Source organism: Urocitellus parryii, chromosome 11 (assembly GCF_045843805.1).
Source record: "Urocitellus parryii isolate mUroPar1 chromosome 11, mUroPar1.hap1, whole genome shotgun sequence".
In the NCBI taxonomy this organism is placed as follows: domain Eukaryota; kingdom Metazoa; phylum Chordata; class Mammalia; order Rodentia; family Sciuridae; genus Urocitellus; species Urocitellus parryii.
The window spans coordinates 49002451-49021152 of NC_135541.1; the positions used below are offsets into that span (position 1 = coordinate 49002451).

At 38.9% G+C, this 18702-nt stretch overlaps 2 protein-coding genes across 8 annotated transcripts in view; one reads left to right on the forward strand and one right to left on the reverse strand.

Moving 5' to 3' along the window:
* Dnai4 (dynein axonemal intermediate chain 4) overlaps window positions 1-12364 on the reverse strand; it is a 111892-nt gene extending 99528 nt beyond the window's left edge. Inside the window, 3 exon segments of the mRNA XM_026409354.2 lie at window positions 499-676; window positions 12138-12221; window positions 12223-12364. Coding sequence (XP_026265139.2) covers window positions 499-676; window positions 12138-12221; window positions 12223-12305 — 345 coding nt within the window. The 5' untranslated portion in view covers window positions 12306-12364.
* A 76-nt stretch (window positions 12365-12440) lies between these two features.
* Mier1 (MIER1 transcriptional regulator) overlaps window positions 12441-18702 on the forward strand; it is a 58369-nt gene continuing 52107 nt past the window's right edge. The window contains exons 1-3 of one of the 7 annotated variants that reach the window (XM_026409345.2): window positions 12441-12569; window positions 13602-13702; window positions 16219-16292. In XM_026409345.2, the coding sequence (XP_026265130.2) occupies window positions 12503-12569; window positions 13602-13702; window positions 16219-16292 (242 nt within the window). In that variant the 5' untranslated portion in view covers window positions 12441-12502. Of the gene's footprint in view, window positions 12570-12676; window positions 12887-13601; window positions 13703-16215; window positions 16293-17657; window positions 17852-18702 lie in introns of those variants that run through there. The other 6 variants (XM_026409291.2, XM_026409311.2, XM_026409319.2 and 3 more) reach the window with 6 other exon arrangements.

Below are 18702 nucleotides of genomic sequence, written 5' to 3' on the forward strand. Positions count from 1 at the left end.
GGGCATAAATGCCCTACAAATTAATCCAATCATGAAGTCTGATTTGTCTTTAAAAGACTGTGATTTTAATGTCCCATCTAAAAAATCATTTTCTGATCCATTCAAAGTTAAATATTACGCACTTTTCTATATATGTTATGTTTTGATTAAATGTTTTAAAGTCTTTTGTTATGAGACAATTCTGATAATTAATTTGATGACATTTTCAAGAGTACATTGCTGAGGAGAGTAGATGACAGTAGTATATTAGCTATAATTAACAACAGATAATTCTTAATGTTCTAAGTAGACTTTCCTTATTCTACTACAATATTCCTATTATTCATAGTGAGTTACAGGAGCCATTTGCTACTATTATGCTGTAAGGAATGTTACGGAGTAAAAATTTTAATCAAATCAATATTTCTATATTTGAAGTGATCAGTTGATTATTCTAAAATTCCAATAGTTTTACATGATGTCATTTTAAAATAAACCCAGAATTCTCAAGAATATTACCTGTATTGACTTAATGTTGGGAATATTCAATTTTTCTATTGATCTCATTTCAGGTGGAATAAGTAAGTTTCTTGATACAGTCAGTTTGCTTTGATTTGAACCAATATATCCTTTGTTTGGAGCTTTTCCTGTGGCATTAAAGCTAATAGACCTCCTTGGTAATAGTGAGGCATTATTCCTATATCAGGAAAAGACAATACAATACAAGGATCCATGATTGAAAAGAAAAATCAATACAAACAAAAAAGGTACACTTTCATTTATAAACATGAATAATCTAACCATATAACATGAAATAAATAGCTGCTTAAGAGATTATTTTGCATAAGCATAGTTCTAGAGAGTTTATATACACTATGTGACTTTTCTCCTCACAACAACTCTAAAGAGTTGCTGTTAACTTTTTTTCTGGTGTGTGTGTGTGTGTAAGGGTGGAACCCTGGGGGTACTTTATTACTGAGTAGATCCCTAGTCCATTTATTTTTATTTTGAGACAGAGTCTTAGTAAATTCCTGAAGCTGGCCTCCAACTTAACATTCTTATGCCTCAACCTCCCAAATTGCTAGGATTATACGCATGCAACCATGTGCACTATTAACAGTTTATGTAAAATCACAGAGGCTTAAATAGGGAAAATTGAGTTGAGATTTGACACAGGATGTAAGATTCAAAGGCTATACTGACTTTTGTGAGTCTTATATTCTTACTTACAAAACAGGGATTATAATAGTATCTAACTCAGTTTCTTATGAGTAAATGAATTAACTTTGGTATTATGGTTAAGAAGTGTCTGGCACCCAGAAAGCACAAACACTCTGCAGTTACACAGGCAAATTTAAACAGAAAAGAATATCATGTTCCCATCTGAACAAATAATGATTTTTTGAAAAATTTTTTTAGTTCTAGTTGGACACAATACCTTTATCTATTTTTATGTGATGCTGAGGATCAAACCCAGTGTCTCGAATATGCTAGGGAAGTACTCTACAGCTGAGCCCCAGCCCCAAATAATGTATGATTTTTAATAAGAAAAGTTATAATCTAAATATTTGTGTCTGAAAGAAAAAATTTTACTTTTGGATTTACTCTGTAAATTCCTAAAAACAGAACCTACTTTCTATTCTTTCTAGTGTTCTGTACTATAGTTTTCTATAAAATGAGGATGATCTTCCCTTAGCTTATAAAAAGGAAATATGCTGCCAAAGAAAACATTTTAATAATACTTTAAATTTTTTAATCATAAAAGATCAAACAAGAATAAAATATCTTTAAATGACAATTATCAATCCAGTTTTCATATTTATTTTCTTCACAGCATTGTTATTACTATTTGACATTTTGTTTCTTGTTTTCCACTCTTCTTAGAATGTAGGCACATTCAGGGTAGAAACTGTCATACTCATTGCTATGTTCCTAGCACACAGCCTAGGGCCTAATATATCATAGGCGCTAAACACATACTTTTTAAATTAATGTGAAAATGAATTCCATTTGCACACTATTTCAAACATGTTCAAGTATCCTACCCTATTTCGTTTCTAAAGGACTACACTATCCTGACAATACAAATAAAAGGTTTCAATTATGTAAAAACGCCTTCATATCTTTTCTCTACCTGCTTAAAATTCTGCTTCCTGCAAACTCATCAATATATTCTTATCTTTTTTCCTCATTCAATAAGAGTTGATATTCTATAAGACTAATATTTCTAATATTTTTATCTATGTTTTGAAATGTGTCTCTTCTAGGGAACTCTTCTCCATGAGTTAATCCCAAGTCTTTTAATCGTATTATTTCCCCATGAACATGCTTCAATCATCTCATCTTTTCTTTAGCTATGCCTTCCTCTACCTATTAATACATCTCTTCTCCCTTTCATAGTTCAGTTTTCTAAAATATTAGTCAATAATACTGTCTCTTTTCTTTTTTCTTTTTTTTTTCTGTGATGCTGGGGATCAAACCTAGGGCTGCATGCATCCTGGGCAAGTGCTTTACCACTGAGCTTCATGTCCCACCCTGTCTACTTTTTTGCTTCTCTTATCTAGTTCCAATTTTTCATTAATATCATCCATTCCTTCAAATTGTTGAATCCAAGGCACTCTTCACCTTTGTAGCATCTGACAGTTGACTATTTCCCTTTATGAAAAATTGACTTCTCAAATTGGTTTCTATGACACCAGTTTCTTATTCTTTAACCTCCTTGAGACCTCTGATCTTCCATTTTCTACTAATTAATCTTTTAGATTTCTCTTCATTTCTAGCTAATTCAAAAATCCACAATACGTCAGTAGAATCATTCCTTTGTTGCTACCGTCCAGTCTCTTATTTTTCTTTCTCCTTAACTTTTTGCCCTAAAGTCCTTTTTACAAAGTCCAGTCCTCAGGGCTGAAGTCGTAGCTCAGTGGTAGCTCAGTGGTAGAGCGCTTGCCTGGCACATGTGAGGCACTAGTTTCAATCCCCAACACTACATAAAAATAAAGAAAGAAAATAAAATTATTGTGCCCAACTACCAAAATAAATTGACAAATAGATACATAGATAAATAAATATATAAAAGATGCAAAATCCAGTCCTCATGTTCTATTTTTCCTTTAATAAACTCCTCTTTCATATATTACAACAGGCTTGAACCTCAGCAATCTATTTTCTCATTATATACACCAAACCTGGTTTCAGTGGCCATGTATATTCTACTGTCTAATACCATCACTTCTGTCTCTCTTCTTCCATCCTCTGAAGATTTTTTACCTTGAACCATGGGTGCTCTCTCTCCAATATTATCCCTGCCATAATTATTGAGTATTTCAATATCCATGAAGCTAATCCTTCTACTACCGTAGCTTATTAGAAAACTTAGATAAATGATGTTATATTGCTACTTTAACCACTTACCCTAATGATCAATATGCTTGACCTTGTCTTTAGAAAGGTCAATGCTTACTTCCTATTTTTTCAGTTTAAACACTCTCTTAAACCACAACATCAACAATCCTTCAACTCTATTATGATCTTTAAGTCCAGATGCTACCATCTTATGTACCTCTATGTATCTCTTCTCTCTTGATCTTAAAAGTTATCATAATTGATAACTTTTAATTAATATTAATTATTATAATCATTCCTTTCTTACATTCTCATCCCCTTTTCCCTTCTTTTATGTCATAACACTTGCTGGTAAAACCAAAACCATGGTAAATTCCAATCATGCTCTTACTTTAACCTTGCACCTATGTATTAACCATGTTTCTAGCTTCTATAAATCTGATGTTTAAAAATGTGCCCTACATGTACAAGTCAGACGTAGCTTGTTCTGGACAATATGGAAATATGCCTAAGTTACTGTGCCTTGGTTTCCTGCCTCCCTCATATCTCCCAACCCCAGAAGTCCTCCTCTTAGGAGGGGATTTTTCAAATACATATCGATCAACAGCAAGTCCACACTCCTGACAACCTCTTTTGAAATCCCACATTCTGGACCACAATACTTGTTCCAATCACTCTACTGTCAAGTGCCAACCCAATAGATAGCCTCTATGCTTCAAAAACAACTAAAATTATTCAAAGTAGTCAATTCTGTTTATACTGTCTTACCCATTCCTTCTGGAAGAAACCAAAAGAAAAGCTCTTATTCACAGTAAACCTCCCCATACCTACCCTCTACACTAAAGCAAATAATCATTTCAATATTCTTATCTTACTTATTAGCAGCATTTGATCTAGCTGTTCCTTTTTTTTTTTTAAACTTGGATTGTGGGACACTCCCTTTACCTGGTTTTCCTCTTAGTTTTTCTGTAGCCTTCATCATTAAACTTCTCTTTTCTTTCTATATTCATAGTCTAATGAATTCATTCAATGCTATGACTTAAATGCCATTATGTGAAAATGAATCCATAATACACAACTCTAACCCATATACCTACCTGCCTACTTGACATCTATTAAGGAAATTTAGCAAGTCCAAAACTGAATTCCTGGTGTTAACCACCATTACCATTTCACCCTTTTCAGGAAATTTACTTCTTATAGTCCTTCCCATTTTATTTTTTAAGGATATTCTGTTCTCCCAGGTGCTTAGGTGAAAAAAAGTAAAAATATATCCAGAATCCATTCAATTATCATCATCTTTATTGCCACTATCCTGGTCCAAACACAATCTTATCATTTTTGGATTACTGCAGTGCTCTTTTAACTGTCTTTTTACTTTACCTGGATCCCCTGAAATCTATTCTCCACACAACCTTTTAAAAGCACAAGCAAGATCAATTCAATTCTTATTATAACTTGTGACATATAAAATAGTCATATTTCACAAGAAAACTTAAATCCCAAAAGGACAAATGAAATACCCAAATTTAATCAAGAACTCATAGGCCATGTGTTTGAGCAAATTTCTTAGTCTGTTTCTTTACTTCTCTGTAAATTAAGGTTAATAACAATACCTAATTCAGAGTTAGGGTGATCATTAGTTTTATTTCTAAAGTACAATGAGGAGATAAAAATTATAAAATAAAAATTTAAAGACTCAAAGAGAAGGTAATAGGGTCAAGGGAAAAAACTGGAGAGAGAAAGAAGAACCAGACAGGAGGCATTCAGGCAGGCAATAAATGAACCAGTAAAGTCCAAGGTTAAGGAAATTAAAAAAAAATCTTCAGGAGGATAATTATTGTCAAATGCTCAGAGAGATGGAAAGAAAGATTGAATCTGGTGACCTTTGAAATCTTTAGGTTATGATTTAGGTTATAATCCTTTGAGTAGTTTCTAAAAAGCAATAGTGACAACAGATAAGAATTAAGGAGTGAACAGACTTTCTTTTTTTTTTTTTTTATTGGTTGTTCACAACATTACAAAGCTCATGACATATCATATTTCATACATTAGATTGAAGTGGGTTATGAACTCCCAATTTTACCCCAAATGCAGATTGCAGAATCACGTCGGTTACACATCCACAATTTTACATAATGCCCAATTAGTAATTGTTGTATTCTGCTACTTTTCCTATCCCCTACTATCCCTCCTCCCCTCCCCTCCCATCTTCTCTCTCTACCCCATCTATTGTAATTCATTTCTCTCCTTGTTAATTTTCCCATTCCCCTCACAACCTCTTATATGTAATATTGTATAGCAATGAGGGTCTCCCTTCATTTCCATGCAATTTCCCTTTTCTCTCCCTTTCCCTCCCATCTCATGTCTCTGTTTAATGTTAAAATTTTCTTCCTGCTCTTCCTCCCTGCTCTGTTCATAGTTGCTCTCATTATATCAAAGAAGACATTTGGTATTTGTTTTTTAGGGATTGACTAGCTTCACTAAGCATAATCTGCTCTAGTGCCATCCATTTCCCTGCAAATTCTATGATTTTGTCATTTTTTATTGCTGCATAGTACTCCATTGTGTATAGATGCCACATTTTTTTTATCCATTCATCTATTGAAGGGCATCTGGGTTGGTTCCACAGTCTAGCTATTGTGAATTGTGCTGCTATGAACATCGATGTGGCAGCATCCCTGTAGCATGCTCTTTTAAGGTCTTCAGGGAATAGTCCGAGAAGGGCAATAGCAGGGTCAAATGGTGGTTCCATTCCCAGCTTTCCCAGGAATCTCCAAACTGCTTTCCAAATTGGCCGCACCAATTTGCAGTCCCACCAGCAATGTACAAGAGTACCCTTTTCTCCACATCCTCGCCAGCACTTCTTGTTGTTTGACTTCATAATGGCTGCCAATCTTACTGGAGTGAGATGGTATCTTAGGGTGGTTTTGATTTGCATTTCTCTGACTGCTAGAGATGGTGAGCATTTTTTCATGTACTTGTTGATTGATTGTATATCCTCCTCTGAGAAGTGTCTGTTCAGGTCCTTGGCCCATTTGTTGATTGGGTTATTTGCTATCTTATTGTCTAATTTTTTGAGTTCTTTGTATACTCTGGATATTAGGGCTCTATCTGAAGTGTGAGGAGTAAAAATTTGTTCCCAGGACGTAGGCTCCCTATTTACCTCTCTTATTGTTTCTCTTGCTGAGAAAAAACTTTTTAGTTTAAGTAAGTCCCATTTGTTTATTCTAGTTATTAACTCTTGTGCTATGGGTGTCCTATTAAGGAATTTGGAGCCCGTGAACAGACTTTCTTTTGGCTTCCAGTCCAATATGTAAAGCCCTTGAAAGTAATCTTTTTATTTTTGGTGGTACTGAGGATTGAACCAAGGGGTGCTCTACCACTGAGCTACAGCACAAGATGTTTGTTTTCTACTTTCGTTTAGGTCCACCAGAAAATTGAGATCATAGGGAAAAGAACTACCTTGAAAATTAAAGAGGTAGGTGAAAACAGAATAGCAGTGTACAGAAAGCAAAAACTGCCAATGGAATAAGTAGTAGTAGGAAAACTTAAAGGACAATTTACTAATTACTGAAGACTGAGTGCAGACTACCTTGAGAGATAAAAACTGAGGATCCAGCATTATGGAGGGGCCCACACTTTCATTTTCACCTCCATGAGTTCACCAAGTTCCCCGGATGAAAATCAGAGACAAATTCCCTCAGGGTTCTAGCAGATGGATGGAGAGTAACAATTCTGAAATACAGACAAAATGTTCTGTTCTCCTTAACAAAGGCCCATCTTCAAGGAAACTATTTTAAGAACTTAACCAACTTGGGTTTAACAACAGCATAATGGATGCAGGAAAAGAAAATACCCAATTCTAGCCTGGCACGGTGGCATACACCTGTAATCCCAGCAGCTCTGGAGGCTGAGGCAGGAGTATCATGAGTTCAAGGCCAGCCTCAGCAAAAGTGAGGCGCTAAGCAACTCAGACCCTCTCTCAAAATATACCCAACTCTGATACCTATTAGTTATCTTGTCCCAATTAAAAAGAAGAAAAAAATGCTAAGAAACACTCATAAAGTTTACACCTCAGGGATAAAGGCCCACTAAAAGATTTAGTTGTTGGATTACAGAATACATACCCTTCTCCCTAAATCTTGCCACCACCACACCTGGGCTCTGTTAATAGGACTAAATTAATTACCACTAAAGAACTACAAGGCTCAAACTCCACTTAAGAAGGAGGCTCCATCTACTATGGTAATAAAAATGGCATGCTATTGGCACCAAAACAGACCCATGGTACAGAGTAGAAGACACAAAGACAAACCCACATAAACACAGTTATCTCTTACTAGACAAAGGAGCCATAAACACACACTGGAGAAAAGATAGACTCTTCAACAAATGATGCTAGCAAAACTGGAAATCCATATGTAACAAAATGAAATTTGCAAAAAACTCAAAAAGTTGATCAAGGACCTAAGCATTAGACAAGAGTTCCTGAGCCTACTACAAGAAAAAGTAGGTCCAACTCTCCATTATGTCAGCTTAGGAACTAACTTCCTCAACAAGACTCCTAAAGAGCAAGAAGTAAAATCAAGAATAAATAAATGGAATGGTATCAAACTGAAAAGATTTTTCACAGCAAAGGAAACAATCAAGAACGTGAACAGAGAGCCTACAAAATGGGAGAAAATCTTTGTCACCTGCACCTTAAATAGAGCATTAATCTCCAGGATATACAAAGAACACAAAAACTTAACACAAAAAAATCAAATAACCCAATGAATAAATGAGCTAAGGAACTGAACAGGCACTGTCAACAAATACATGAAAAAATGTTCAAAAGCACAAGTATTTAGAGAAGTGTAAAATGTAAAACTACACTGAGATTTCATCTCACTCCAGTCAGAGTGGCAATTATCAAGAATATAAGTAACAATACATGTTGTCCAGGATGTGGGGGAAAAAGGTATATTTATACATTGCTGGTGGGACTGCAAATTGGTACAACCACTCTGGAAAGCAGTATGGAGATCACTCAGAAAACTTGGAATGAAACCAACATTTGACTCAACTATCCAACTCCTTGGCATACACCCAAAGGACTTCAAATCAGCATACAACAGTGATGCACCCACATCAATGTTTATACCAGCATACTTCACAATAGCTAAGCTCTGGAACCAACTGGGTACCCTTCAACAAATGAATGGATAAAGAAAATGTGGTATACATTCACAATGGAATATTATTACTCAGACATAAAGAAGAATGAAATTACGGCATTTGCTAATAAATGGATGGAACTAGAGACTGTCATGTTAAATGAAATAAGCCAATTCCCAAAAACCAAAAGTCAAATGTTCTCTCTGATATGCAGATGCTAATACACAACATGGAGGCAAGGGAGAGAAGAACAGAAGTTTACTGGTTCAGATAAAGGTGAATGAGGGAAGGGAGGGAGGGAGGATAGGAATAAAAAAGACAGTAGAATGAATCAGACATAACTTTTCACGTTCATATGTATACATGAACAGTTTAACTCCACATCATGTATAATCAAAAGAATGTAAAGTATACTCCATGTATGTATGTCAAAATACACTCGACTGTTATGTATATCTTAAAAGGAAGGAGGCTCTAAGGAAACTTAAACAAACAGAAGAGATAAAACCAAGAACACTGGAAGAAACTAAAGCTTTCCACAAACAGTAAATATAAAGTCATAGCCACACAAAAATAAAAACTCACACTGAAGGCCTATTTATCTTAGTTCATGTTACACCATACAATATGTTCTATTTTCAACAGAAAATTGTAAGGCATATCAAAAGGAAAAAAAAATGGTGTGAAGAGACAAAATAAGCATTAGAACCAAACTCAGATACAGCAGAAATATTAGAACGGTTCAACCAGATTTAAAATAACTTTCCTGAATATGGTAAGGGATCTAATCTAACAGGTGAATAATATCCAAGACAAATGGGCAATGCAAACAGATGAAAATACTAATACAGAATTGAAAGGAAATATGAACATATAGGGAATCAGAATAAAGGAACTAGGCAGTGTTAGCACAAAAGGACCAGGCCAGGTGCAAACTTCACAGATCATCAAAAGCCTTTATTCAGGAACACAGAATAAAGCCACTGATGGACCCACTTTCCTGGTGGAAAATAAGCCACTGGCCAAAGGAGGAATCTGGGCTCCAGTATATAGGTTATACTGAGAGGTGACTTAATTAATAAACATGTCAGTTTGGGCACTCAGGAATTTGGTTTTTTGTTGTTGTTTTTACTGGGCAAAGTAGGGTCTGGGGTAATCGGTCAGCATCTGGGATTTGTTTTTACTGGGCACGACGGAGGGTTGGAGGGTCAGTGGCCAGCATCTAGAAAGGAATTATTTTGGGAGAGATCAATACTTAAGTCTCTTCTCAGGGGCTGTCATTCTAGGTTTGATGGACACCTTCTCCCCAGGACTTGTTTTGTCACTGGGAAAGAATGTATTGTGAAAGGATCAATGCTATCAGTGTATGGCTTTCTTTTTCACTCCTTTTTCCAGGGTCACACTATCTTGGGGTTTGTCACTTCTCATATGTAATAGGCATAAAAATGAAATAAAGGTGTTAAAGAAAGAGCCAGTGGTTATTTTTTCCACAATGAGAGATTTGTCCAATATTATTAAGCCAATGGGAAGGATCTAATTCAGGAGAAACTGAATTGAGAAAGTGGAAAATTGATAAATGATTTGAGAGATTCTTTACAAGTTCAGGATTAAATCCTAAAAGGAGGAAAAGGAGAAATAATACATCAGGTCAAGCCAACAGGTTGCAAACTTTAGTGTCTTTTTTTAAAATTATATAATATGGCAATACGGCTACCTCAAAAAGATTACATTGCTTCCCATTCTATCCCATCCTTTCTTTAATAATTAATTTATTATTAATTTGTCATTATTTAAGAAATTCCCAAGGGAATTTTCCTAACACTCTCAGCCACTAAAGAGCTGTATGACTTTTAATTCACTTTGAGATTTTCAAACCTAAAGGTGGAAACAAAAACCAGACAAAATGAACAGTAACCAATTACTTAAGTACATCTTTACACATTCCTTTGTTTAATCAATAAATATTTATGAAGCATGTTCTTTAGGCTAAAAGACACATCAGGGAACAAAACAAAAATCTGTCCTCATTGAGTTTAACTACTTGTGAAGGCAAATTAATAAGCAGGTATATAACTATAGGGATAAATTTTATGGAAAAAATAAAGGGTGAGGGATCAAAATGCTGGATGTATTATTTTATGGATGGTGATATCTGGAAAAAAATGAGTTTAAGAGATTATCTTGGAGCATAATATTCCAAAGAATGGTAAATGTAGACAAGCACAAATACGAATAACGTGCCTGATGTGTTGTGTAACAAAGCATGCTGAGAGTAAATTACCCAAATAGCACCCTGTAAGAATGTGAGCATTTACTCTAGTAAAATATGAAAAAACTTGAGGAAGGTGTTCAGTAGACGAATCACAATGATAACTTTATGGAGGGTGCTGGGAAAAAGATTAGGCACCATAATGTAACAATGAGTTATATGATACTGCTAGTCTCAATTTATTTTGCAGGTAAAAATCATTGATTTATTGGGGTATAAGAGAGACGTCCAAGGTACTCCAGAGTTTTTCACCTCAGAAACTGCCAAGTGGAATTCACCATTTACTAAAATGGGAAAAACTTGCAAAAGAAGGATTTGGGTTTTGAATATAAATTTTGAGATGTCTTATAATTTCTAAGTGCAGATGTTTCCTTTTTCTTGGGAGGTCTTGGATAGAGCTAAAACTTGTGAATTACCCTTATCAGTGATTTTAAAAGGAATAAGGCAGTAGTGAAGAGAACAGGTTAAGGAATGACCCAGCAACACTCTTGATGTTCAGTTATGGGACAGGTGAGCAGATCCCAGTTAAGTATTTTAAAAGAAGAAGTAGCCATGAACCAGGGGAATATCTAGGGAAGAGCGAAAACAAAATGAAGTATTTCAAAACTCAAGAAGTGATCAATTAGATCAGAGCTACTAATGGGTCAGTTAAGAACAAAAGTGTAAACTGGCTACTGTGTTTGGCTGGATGGCTATTGTTGACTTTCACAAAAAGGCCTTTTTTGGTGGAGTGGTAGGATGGACAAAAGCCTGAGTACCATATTCAAAGGCGAACAGAAGGTTCTCTTCCAAGAACTTTCAACAAGTTGCGATGAAAAAAAGATCAATTGCGCTGAAGAAGATTGGAGAAAGGGATGTTGAAGGTTTGTGAAGAGAGAACAAAAGTGATCTGGAAGTGCCAGAGAGATAAATAAACTGGGGAACTTCAGTGGAATTTAGTGAGGAGCCCAAAGGAACCGTTTCAAGTTACAAGCGAGATAAGTCAGCAGAATTTTAAGGCAGGGTAGTTAAAAAACAAAATCATCTAGTATCAAGCATAGTAATGTTTGATCTGAGGTTCCAGAAGCTGATGAACCTGAGCATGTGAGCACAGCATAGAAGCATCAAACCAGAATGTAGATGGGCGGGGGGGGGGGGCGCCCCCAAACTCTAAGTACTAGGAGGACAAGTGGTCCTAAACAAAACCAGGTCTTCTCAGAGCAAGCAGAGCACTATTGGTTTTTAAAAGGCTGCTCCAGGCGAGAGAAGGAACCACTGCCGCCTGGGAGGGCTGCTGACCATACCCAGATGCAGTAAAATGACCCCTTTCCAAATCTAGGGAGAGTATCTAGAAGGGCTCCCTCGGCTGCCCACGGGAATTGAATACGATTTTCGCGCCGGAACTTACGGCGAGAGGTTTGGCTGCTTGCGGCTGTTTGTCGGAGAAACGGGCATGGTGGCGACGGGTTTGGGAGTTGTCGACCACCCTTTCCAGGCTGCTTCTGGAGTCCCCTGTTCCCCAACCCGGGGCGTTAGCGGGTAGCGCCGAGGCTCAGAAATGTTTGCCGGGCGCCATGGAGACGGTGGAGCCCTGGCTCAACAAGCGGCCGCGCGGTTGGCTGGCGGCTCGAGGCCGAGGAGGAGGGCGGAGGCGGAGGGGAGGGCAGAGGGTTGGTGGAGCAGGAGGAAGCTCCGGACGACGACTGGAAGGAGGAGGCGGGCGGCCCGGGCCCCAGGCCCCTCCCAGGCTCTGAGTCTCCCGGCTGCAGGCGGATGGATGGGGCTTCTTCAGGCGGTGGTGGCAGCAGCGAAGGTGGCGGCGGCGGCAGCGGCAGCGGCTGTAAGTGCAGCCTCTATACACCATCTCTCCCCTCTCACTCCTCTTGGGATGAGGGGCTCCTGAGGTGTCCTCAGTCCCCTTTCTCTCCCTCCCCTCCCCCACTGCAGAGTACCGCCCGGAAGACTCTTAACTTCCGGGGAGGGGCTGCCAGAGAACGCGCCTGGTCGCGGGCCGAGCGGAGGCGCCAGCCACCGGAGGCGCATGCGCAACTCCCTGCCTCCGCCCACCCCCTCCGCGCCCGATCTTTCTGCTTCGCGGTGGCGGCAGCGCGGGTCTCCCTGGCGTCCACGGCGCGCTGGGAATCCGCTGCGGAGTGAGTTCGCCTCGCCCCGGTTGCTCCAGCCCCTTTTACCAGTCGGTCCTCGATCCTGGTCGGGGTGGGGTCAAATGATCACTCCCCTGTGGCTCCACCCCTTTCCCCTGTGTTTCCCCAAATGTGTCCGGCCCTGGGAGGCTCCCTCCGAAACACTGCAGCCCTTGTGGAAGCGGGGTTCTGGGCCAACCTGCCCTTTCTAAGGGAGCAGAGGAGGGAAGAGACTGCAAAGATGGGATTGCCTTGAGGGAGCTAGGCGTGCTTGCTTCCTTTGGTGATGTTTCAGCTTATAACGGAGAGGTCCTGACCTGGAGCGCATCTCTGGTCCTTGCATGCTGTGTGACCTTGGGCGAGTCGCTATCCTTCTCTGGGCTTCAATTTTCCCCATTTAGCGCTCCTCCCCAAAACGCTAAAACTGTAATTTTGCAGGAAATCTTATCGCAATTTTATGACCAGTCTAAGGCCGCTTAGCACACACGACCCCGAGTTGACCGAACCTTCTTTCTTAACTCGTAGGTGAAATACGGCGACCTATTTATTGGGTTACTTTTATTCCTTTACTGTTGGTTACAAATTGCATTAATTTTTTCCCAAAATTGTACTGGGATACTTGACCTAGTTCCCAGTAATGTTTTTAAAAATTTGAGACAGAATGGTGATCTTGGGATAAAAATTGTTTCTGACTCTTTGCTACTGAGGCTCTCTTTCCTTTAATCCAGATGGTGTGGTGGCTCGATTCTCCCAGTGCCTGGCTGAGTTTCGGACGTGGTTAAGAACCAACTGGTTGAGGTTCAATGCAGACAAGACGGATGTGATGCTGGTAGGCAAGGGCACACTTGGAGATGAAGGGAGGGAAAAATCCAAACTCCCTCAAATATTATAAATATTACATTACTTTTCTGTATGTTCCAGTGTTTGAGAACTACTAACAGGCCAATAATTTCCAGAATTTGAGTGAGATACTTAACATCAGCGATGTATAAAATCTTAACATGTTAGTTTGTAATATACTGATGAAATAGGGCCACTGGATAAAGCCACTAGATAAGAATTATGAAAAGAAAACCAGAACTGTTCTCTGAAGAACCAAAGGCTATATAAGTGTTTGGGGTGTTAATAATAAAAAAACTAACAAAAGTATGATGCTTATTGTTGCATAGATATGGGCTTCCAAATGTAATACATTACTGCTTTTGCAACCTGCATTCTGCCTACTAATGTGAAGGTAAATCTAAAATGTTATTTAAGAAAACGAGTTTTAATAGTTTATAAAACAATCTCAAAAGGACTTGGACCCTGAAAATTATTAGATACAGAATTTGGTTTTAGGATTTTCGATGTGTTGTGTTCACCTATTTCAGTATATCAGCCCCGGAGTTAAAATTGTCACTAGTCTTTCCTTGGTGCATTTTGAGAGCTTCCTTTTTGACTTGCATGAACATGTTCCCATAGTATAGGTGTATACATTTCTTGTATTTGAATCAGGAGTTGGTCCTGAATAAAAGGTTATATTTCTTAGGCATAAAATTGTCAGATGAGTTTTTTTTTTATGGGTTAGTTTAAGGTTGAGGTAAATTTGTGACCCTAAATGCATCTGTCAGTAGCAACATAATATCTTTAACGGGTTCATGTGTGTTTGTGTGTATGTATGCATTTTATAGTTTCTGAAATTGTTGAATAACTTTTGAATGGAGGATTCAGTAAGTTGCTCAAAAATATTTCCCAATATAATAATAATTGTGAGTAGCTAATGTAGAAAATTAGTATTAGTTTGCTTAAAAACAAGGAGAGAATAAGAGCAAAAGAGGCATTTATTTAGACTTTCTGTAGGGATTTTTTTGTTTGGGGATATAAGCCATAATACTCACATAAATTTGGAATTAGTCACAATTTTTTGACTTGTACAGTTCTAACAGAGCTGCCATTTTGGCTGGAATTAATAATATACAGTACAATAATTTTGAACAAGTCATAGTTAACAATGATTTTTCTCACGCTTTTAGCTTTATTATGTCCTGTTTGTAGCTCTCTTAATAGCAATAGGATTTAAAGATATAGTTTTGTTAAATTAAATCAATGACTGTTGGCATTTGAATACAAAAAAGATATCTGTTGAATTAATACAAAGTACCAAAGAACTAAGGGTAATAGATGAAAATGACTAAGTCAGATTCTGGCTTAATAAACAGAAGAATGTTTCAAAATTTGAGCTTTTTTTGAAAACAGCAGTCACTTTATGAGATATGGTGAATCACAGGAAGTGTTTAAACATAAGCAGAAAAGCCTGGTAGTAGAAGCATTCTGAGGAATTCCTATGCCAAAGTATAAAGAAATTGACTAAAAACCTATAAAGTCCCATCCAACACTAAGATTGTATGACCAGTGAATAGTTAGTTCTTATGTATTTTATACTTAAGAGGTTAAGCAAGAGTTTTGAGAAAGATTTTTTTTCCTTAAAGAAGCTCTGTAAAGAATAAAATGAGTGAAAGTAACTGAATTCCATAGTGACGTGTTACCTATAACTTAGAGTACTAGAACTTTTTCTCCTTCCTTTAGATTGACTAAACCTACATTTATAGGAAAAAAAATGTGGAGGGAATTTTTTTTCCTAAATAACAATGCCATTTAAAGTTAATAGCATTGATAAAGAATTATTAAACTTAAAAGTTGTTTAATAGCAAGATAAATATCCATTTAAAAATGTCTTAGACCCAATTTCCTAACTTCCAGTATTCATTTCAGTACTTAACAGGACCTGATCCCTTGTTCTTTATTCCAATTGGGATTTTTGTATATGGTTGAACTGAAGAATCAAAGAATTAATGGACTAAAGCAAGCAAGTTATTTCTGTGCCTTGTATTTTAATAATGCTTTAGTCTTTCCCTTGATAGCCAGCTCAATTTCATATATTAACTTTCATGTTTTAATGGAAAACTTTCCCTAAACTTTCTGGTATATAAAACCTAAGTTTCTTCTACCTCTAGGCCTTTTGTTGTTTTTATCTGTACCCACCTCAGGGCCAGGCAGATACATTGTTTTTTGCCTTTAGCTTTTTTCATCAAGTGTATCAAGAAAACGGTTTATTAACTGACATTTCTAAAAAGTCATTTTACTTTCAGACCAAAATAAAAAAATTCAACAGGGTAACTCATAGAAACTATATATCTGTGCTAAAATATTTATTCTCTCAAAAGAATCCTCAAAAAAACACTTTTATATATTTTCTTAAAGATAAATGGAAATACTGTACAGTACAGTTAATGGTAAAAATTGTTTGTAGACTTGGGAACTTTAAAGTTTTCCTTTCTCTTCTTTCCCTTGCTTTTCTTTCAGTAGAAAATGTGCATCAGATGTTTATGTTTAATTGGTTTACAGACTGTCTGTGGACTCTTTTCCTGTCAAATTACCAGGTAATGTCCTTTCACTTAGCAGCTACTTCATATACCTGTAAATGCAGTTTATTCATGCACAAATTATTGGACATAAGAGTTTCAAGTTAACATTGTCTTTGGAAATATTTAGGAAAATGCTTGATAGAGCCTAGAATTTTAAGGGAACACAAATAATTTTTAAAACAGTGTCCCCCATATTGCATTGTAAACGTTTAAAAAATTGTGTATGTACACATTTATGCAATATATTATAGTCTCACATTATTTAGAAGAAATGAATAATTTTCATTTAATTATTTGATTTTTGGTACTAACTTTTGTTGAAACTGCATTAAGAATCCTTAAAGATGGGGGGTGGACAAAAAAGTGTCTTTTGAATAAGTCTTTTTAAATTCCTGGTTTAGTAAAGTATTAGTGTCCACTTTAATAGTGCCTTGGTATTGGCTAGTATCTACTTTAGTAATGGAAGTGAAACAAGTTTGTTACTTTGAAATCATTGGCTCTGGCAGTCATCAGTATTGGTATCAAGGCCAACTGGCAGCTCTAGGCCAATACATTAAAACTTTCAAATCGCAGGCATTGCAAACAAGTAGGTTCTTCCATGCAGTCAAGTAGATTATTTATGTCAATCAAAGAATGACTTCTCATTATTTTACATTTAAAATTTTTGTTTAGGTGTGCAAAAATTCAACCATTGATGTATGTTGCTACTGGCGTCATACAGTGTGTGAGGAAAAACAAATGAAATTTGAGGATGGCAGACTACCTAACAATCCCTTTTCTTAATCTTTGCTCTGCCCCTTCTAAATTGAGGCAGGATCTCAAGTTCAAAGCTGGCCTCAGCAAAAGGGAGGCCCTAAGCAACTCAGTGAGACCCTGTCTCTAAATAAAATACAGAATAGGTCTGGGGATGTGGCTCAGTGGTCCAGTGCCCCTGAATTATTCAATCCCCGGTACAAAAAAAAAGATTTTGGATGTGGGATGTTACATTTCCTGTCGGGAATCACCGAGAAATATTTGTAAAGGGATAACCGCTTTACAGTTCGTGCCGCTGTTGCATCCCAGCAACATCCGTTCTCCAGCATTCAAAAATGACCGACTTGTAAAATAGAACGTATTTTCCACTGCTATGTAAATGCTGGACGGGGCTCTGGTACCCTCTCGCGCCCTCTCCGCCCGAGAAGCGCGGGCTCCAGACGCAGGTCCTTTGGGGCGGGCGCCTGGCGCGAAGATGCCCAACTTCCCCACACCCACCTTGGCCCCGCCCCGTCCGCGCTCTACCAGAAGGGCTGGCCGCGGGGCCGCGCGCGCGTTCTCGCGTCCCTGCTCCGCGCGTGCTAGCTGGCCTTTTCCCTCCAGTCCAGCCCAGCCGGGGCGCCGCGAGGGGGCGGAGTGGGGTGTGGTGGGCGCGCTCGGGCGGCTCCTGCGCGTTCCCGCCGAGGCAGCGGCGGCGGGAGCGGCAGAGGCGGTGGTGGCGGTCGGAGTCCCGTTGCCGAGTCTCACATCCGGGTTCTGGCCGTGACCCAGCCGCGGCCGCCGCGGAGATGTGACCCGGCAGTACGGCAAATATGGCGGAGGTAAGGGAGCGAGCTCCCCCTCCCTGTCCCGGAGCCGGGCGCCCCCGGGCCCTGGCCGGGGAGGAGTGGAGTGGGCCTGGCCAGGAGAGGCCCAGCCCTGCTGGCGCCACTGCCCACCTGTTGTCCGGAACAGGCCGCGCTCTGGGCGGGAGCTTTCCCTGGAACTTAGTTGGGATGGGTCCGGGGGTAGGAGAAAGCGGAGACGTAGTTGGACTTCGGGGCCAGTTTGAAGGGCTGGGTGCTGCGCAGTAGTGCAGGGCGAGGGGGAGGGGGCGCTGGTCTGGGAAGGGGTGCCTGTGGCGCAACTTCGCCGGCCGGTGCCAGGGCCGGAGAGGAGCCGCTGCTTCCTCTTGCGAAGTTTCTTCCCTCCCTAACCGAGATGCTGTTGCGCCCTTCCGCGTCACCCCCACCCGTTTGCTACTGACACCCATTCGCTGTTGGTGGAGAAAAGGCTGAACGGCCTTTAATTCTCCTAGTAAAGATAAAATGAGCGTGGAGAAAATCACGTTCCCAATTCCGCCTTTCAAACTAGGGGAATCTCCCCATTTCTCCGAAGAGTTAACAACTCCCTCCCCCGCCTTTCAACCTACACACCGCCGCCGCCAGGTAGAACCTCTGGAGTTGCTTTTCTACCCTTCAACTTAACTCCCTTCACCGTTTAGCACACCCCCCCAAATCCAAATCAAAGCTTATTTTCCTTCTGATTTTTGTTTTCTTAAAAATCCCCCCCCATCCTTTCTTGTCTTTGCTCATTTTCTAGTAAACAAGTTTCCAAAGCCCCTTTCTGCTATGTTAGATTGGTTTGCATGTTTGGAACACGAAATTGATGACAAACAACCACTTGTTGGTTT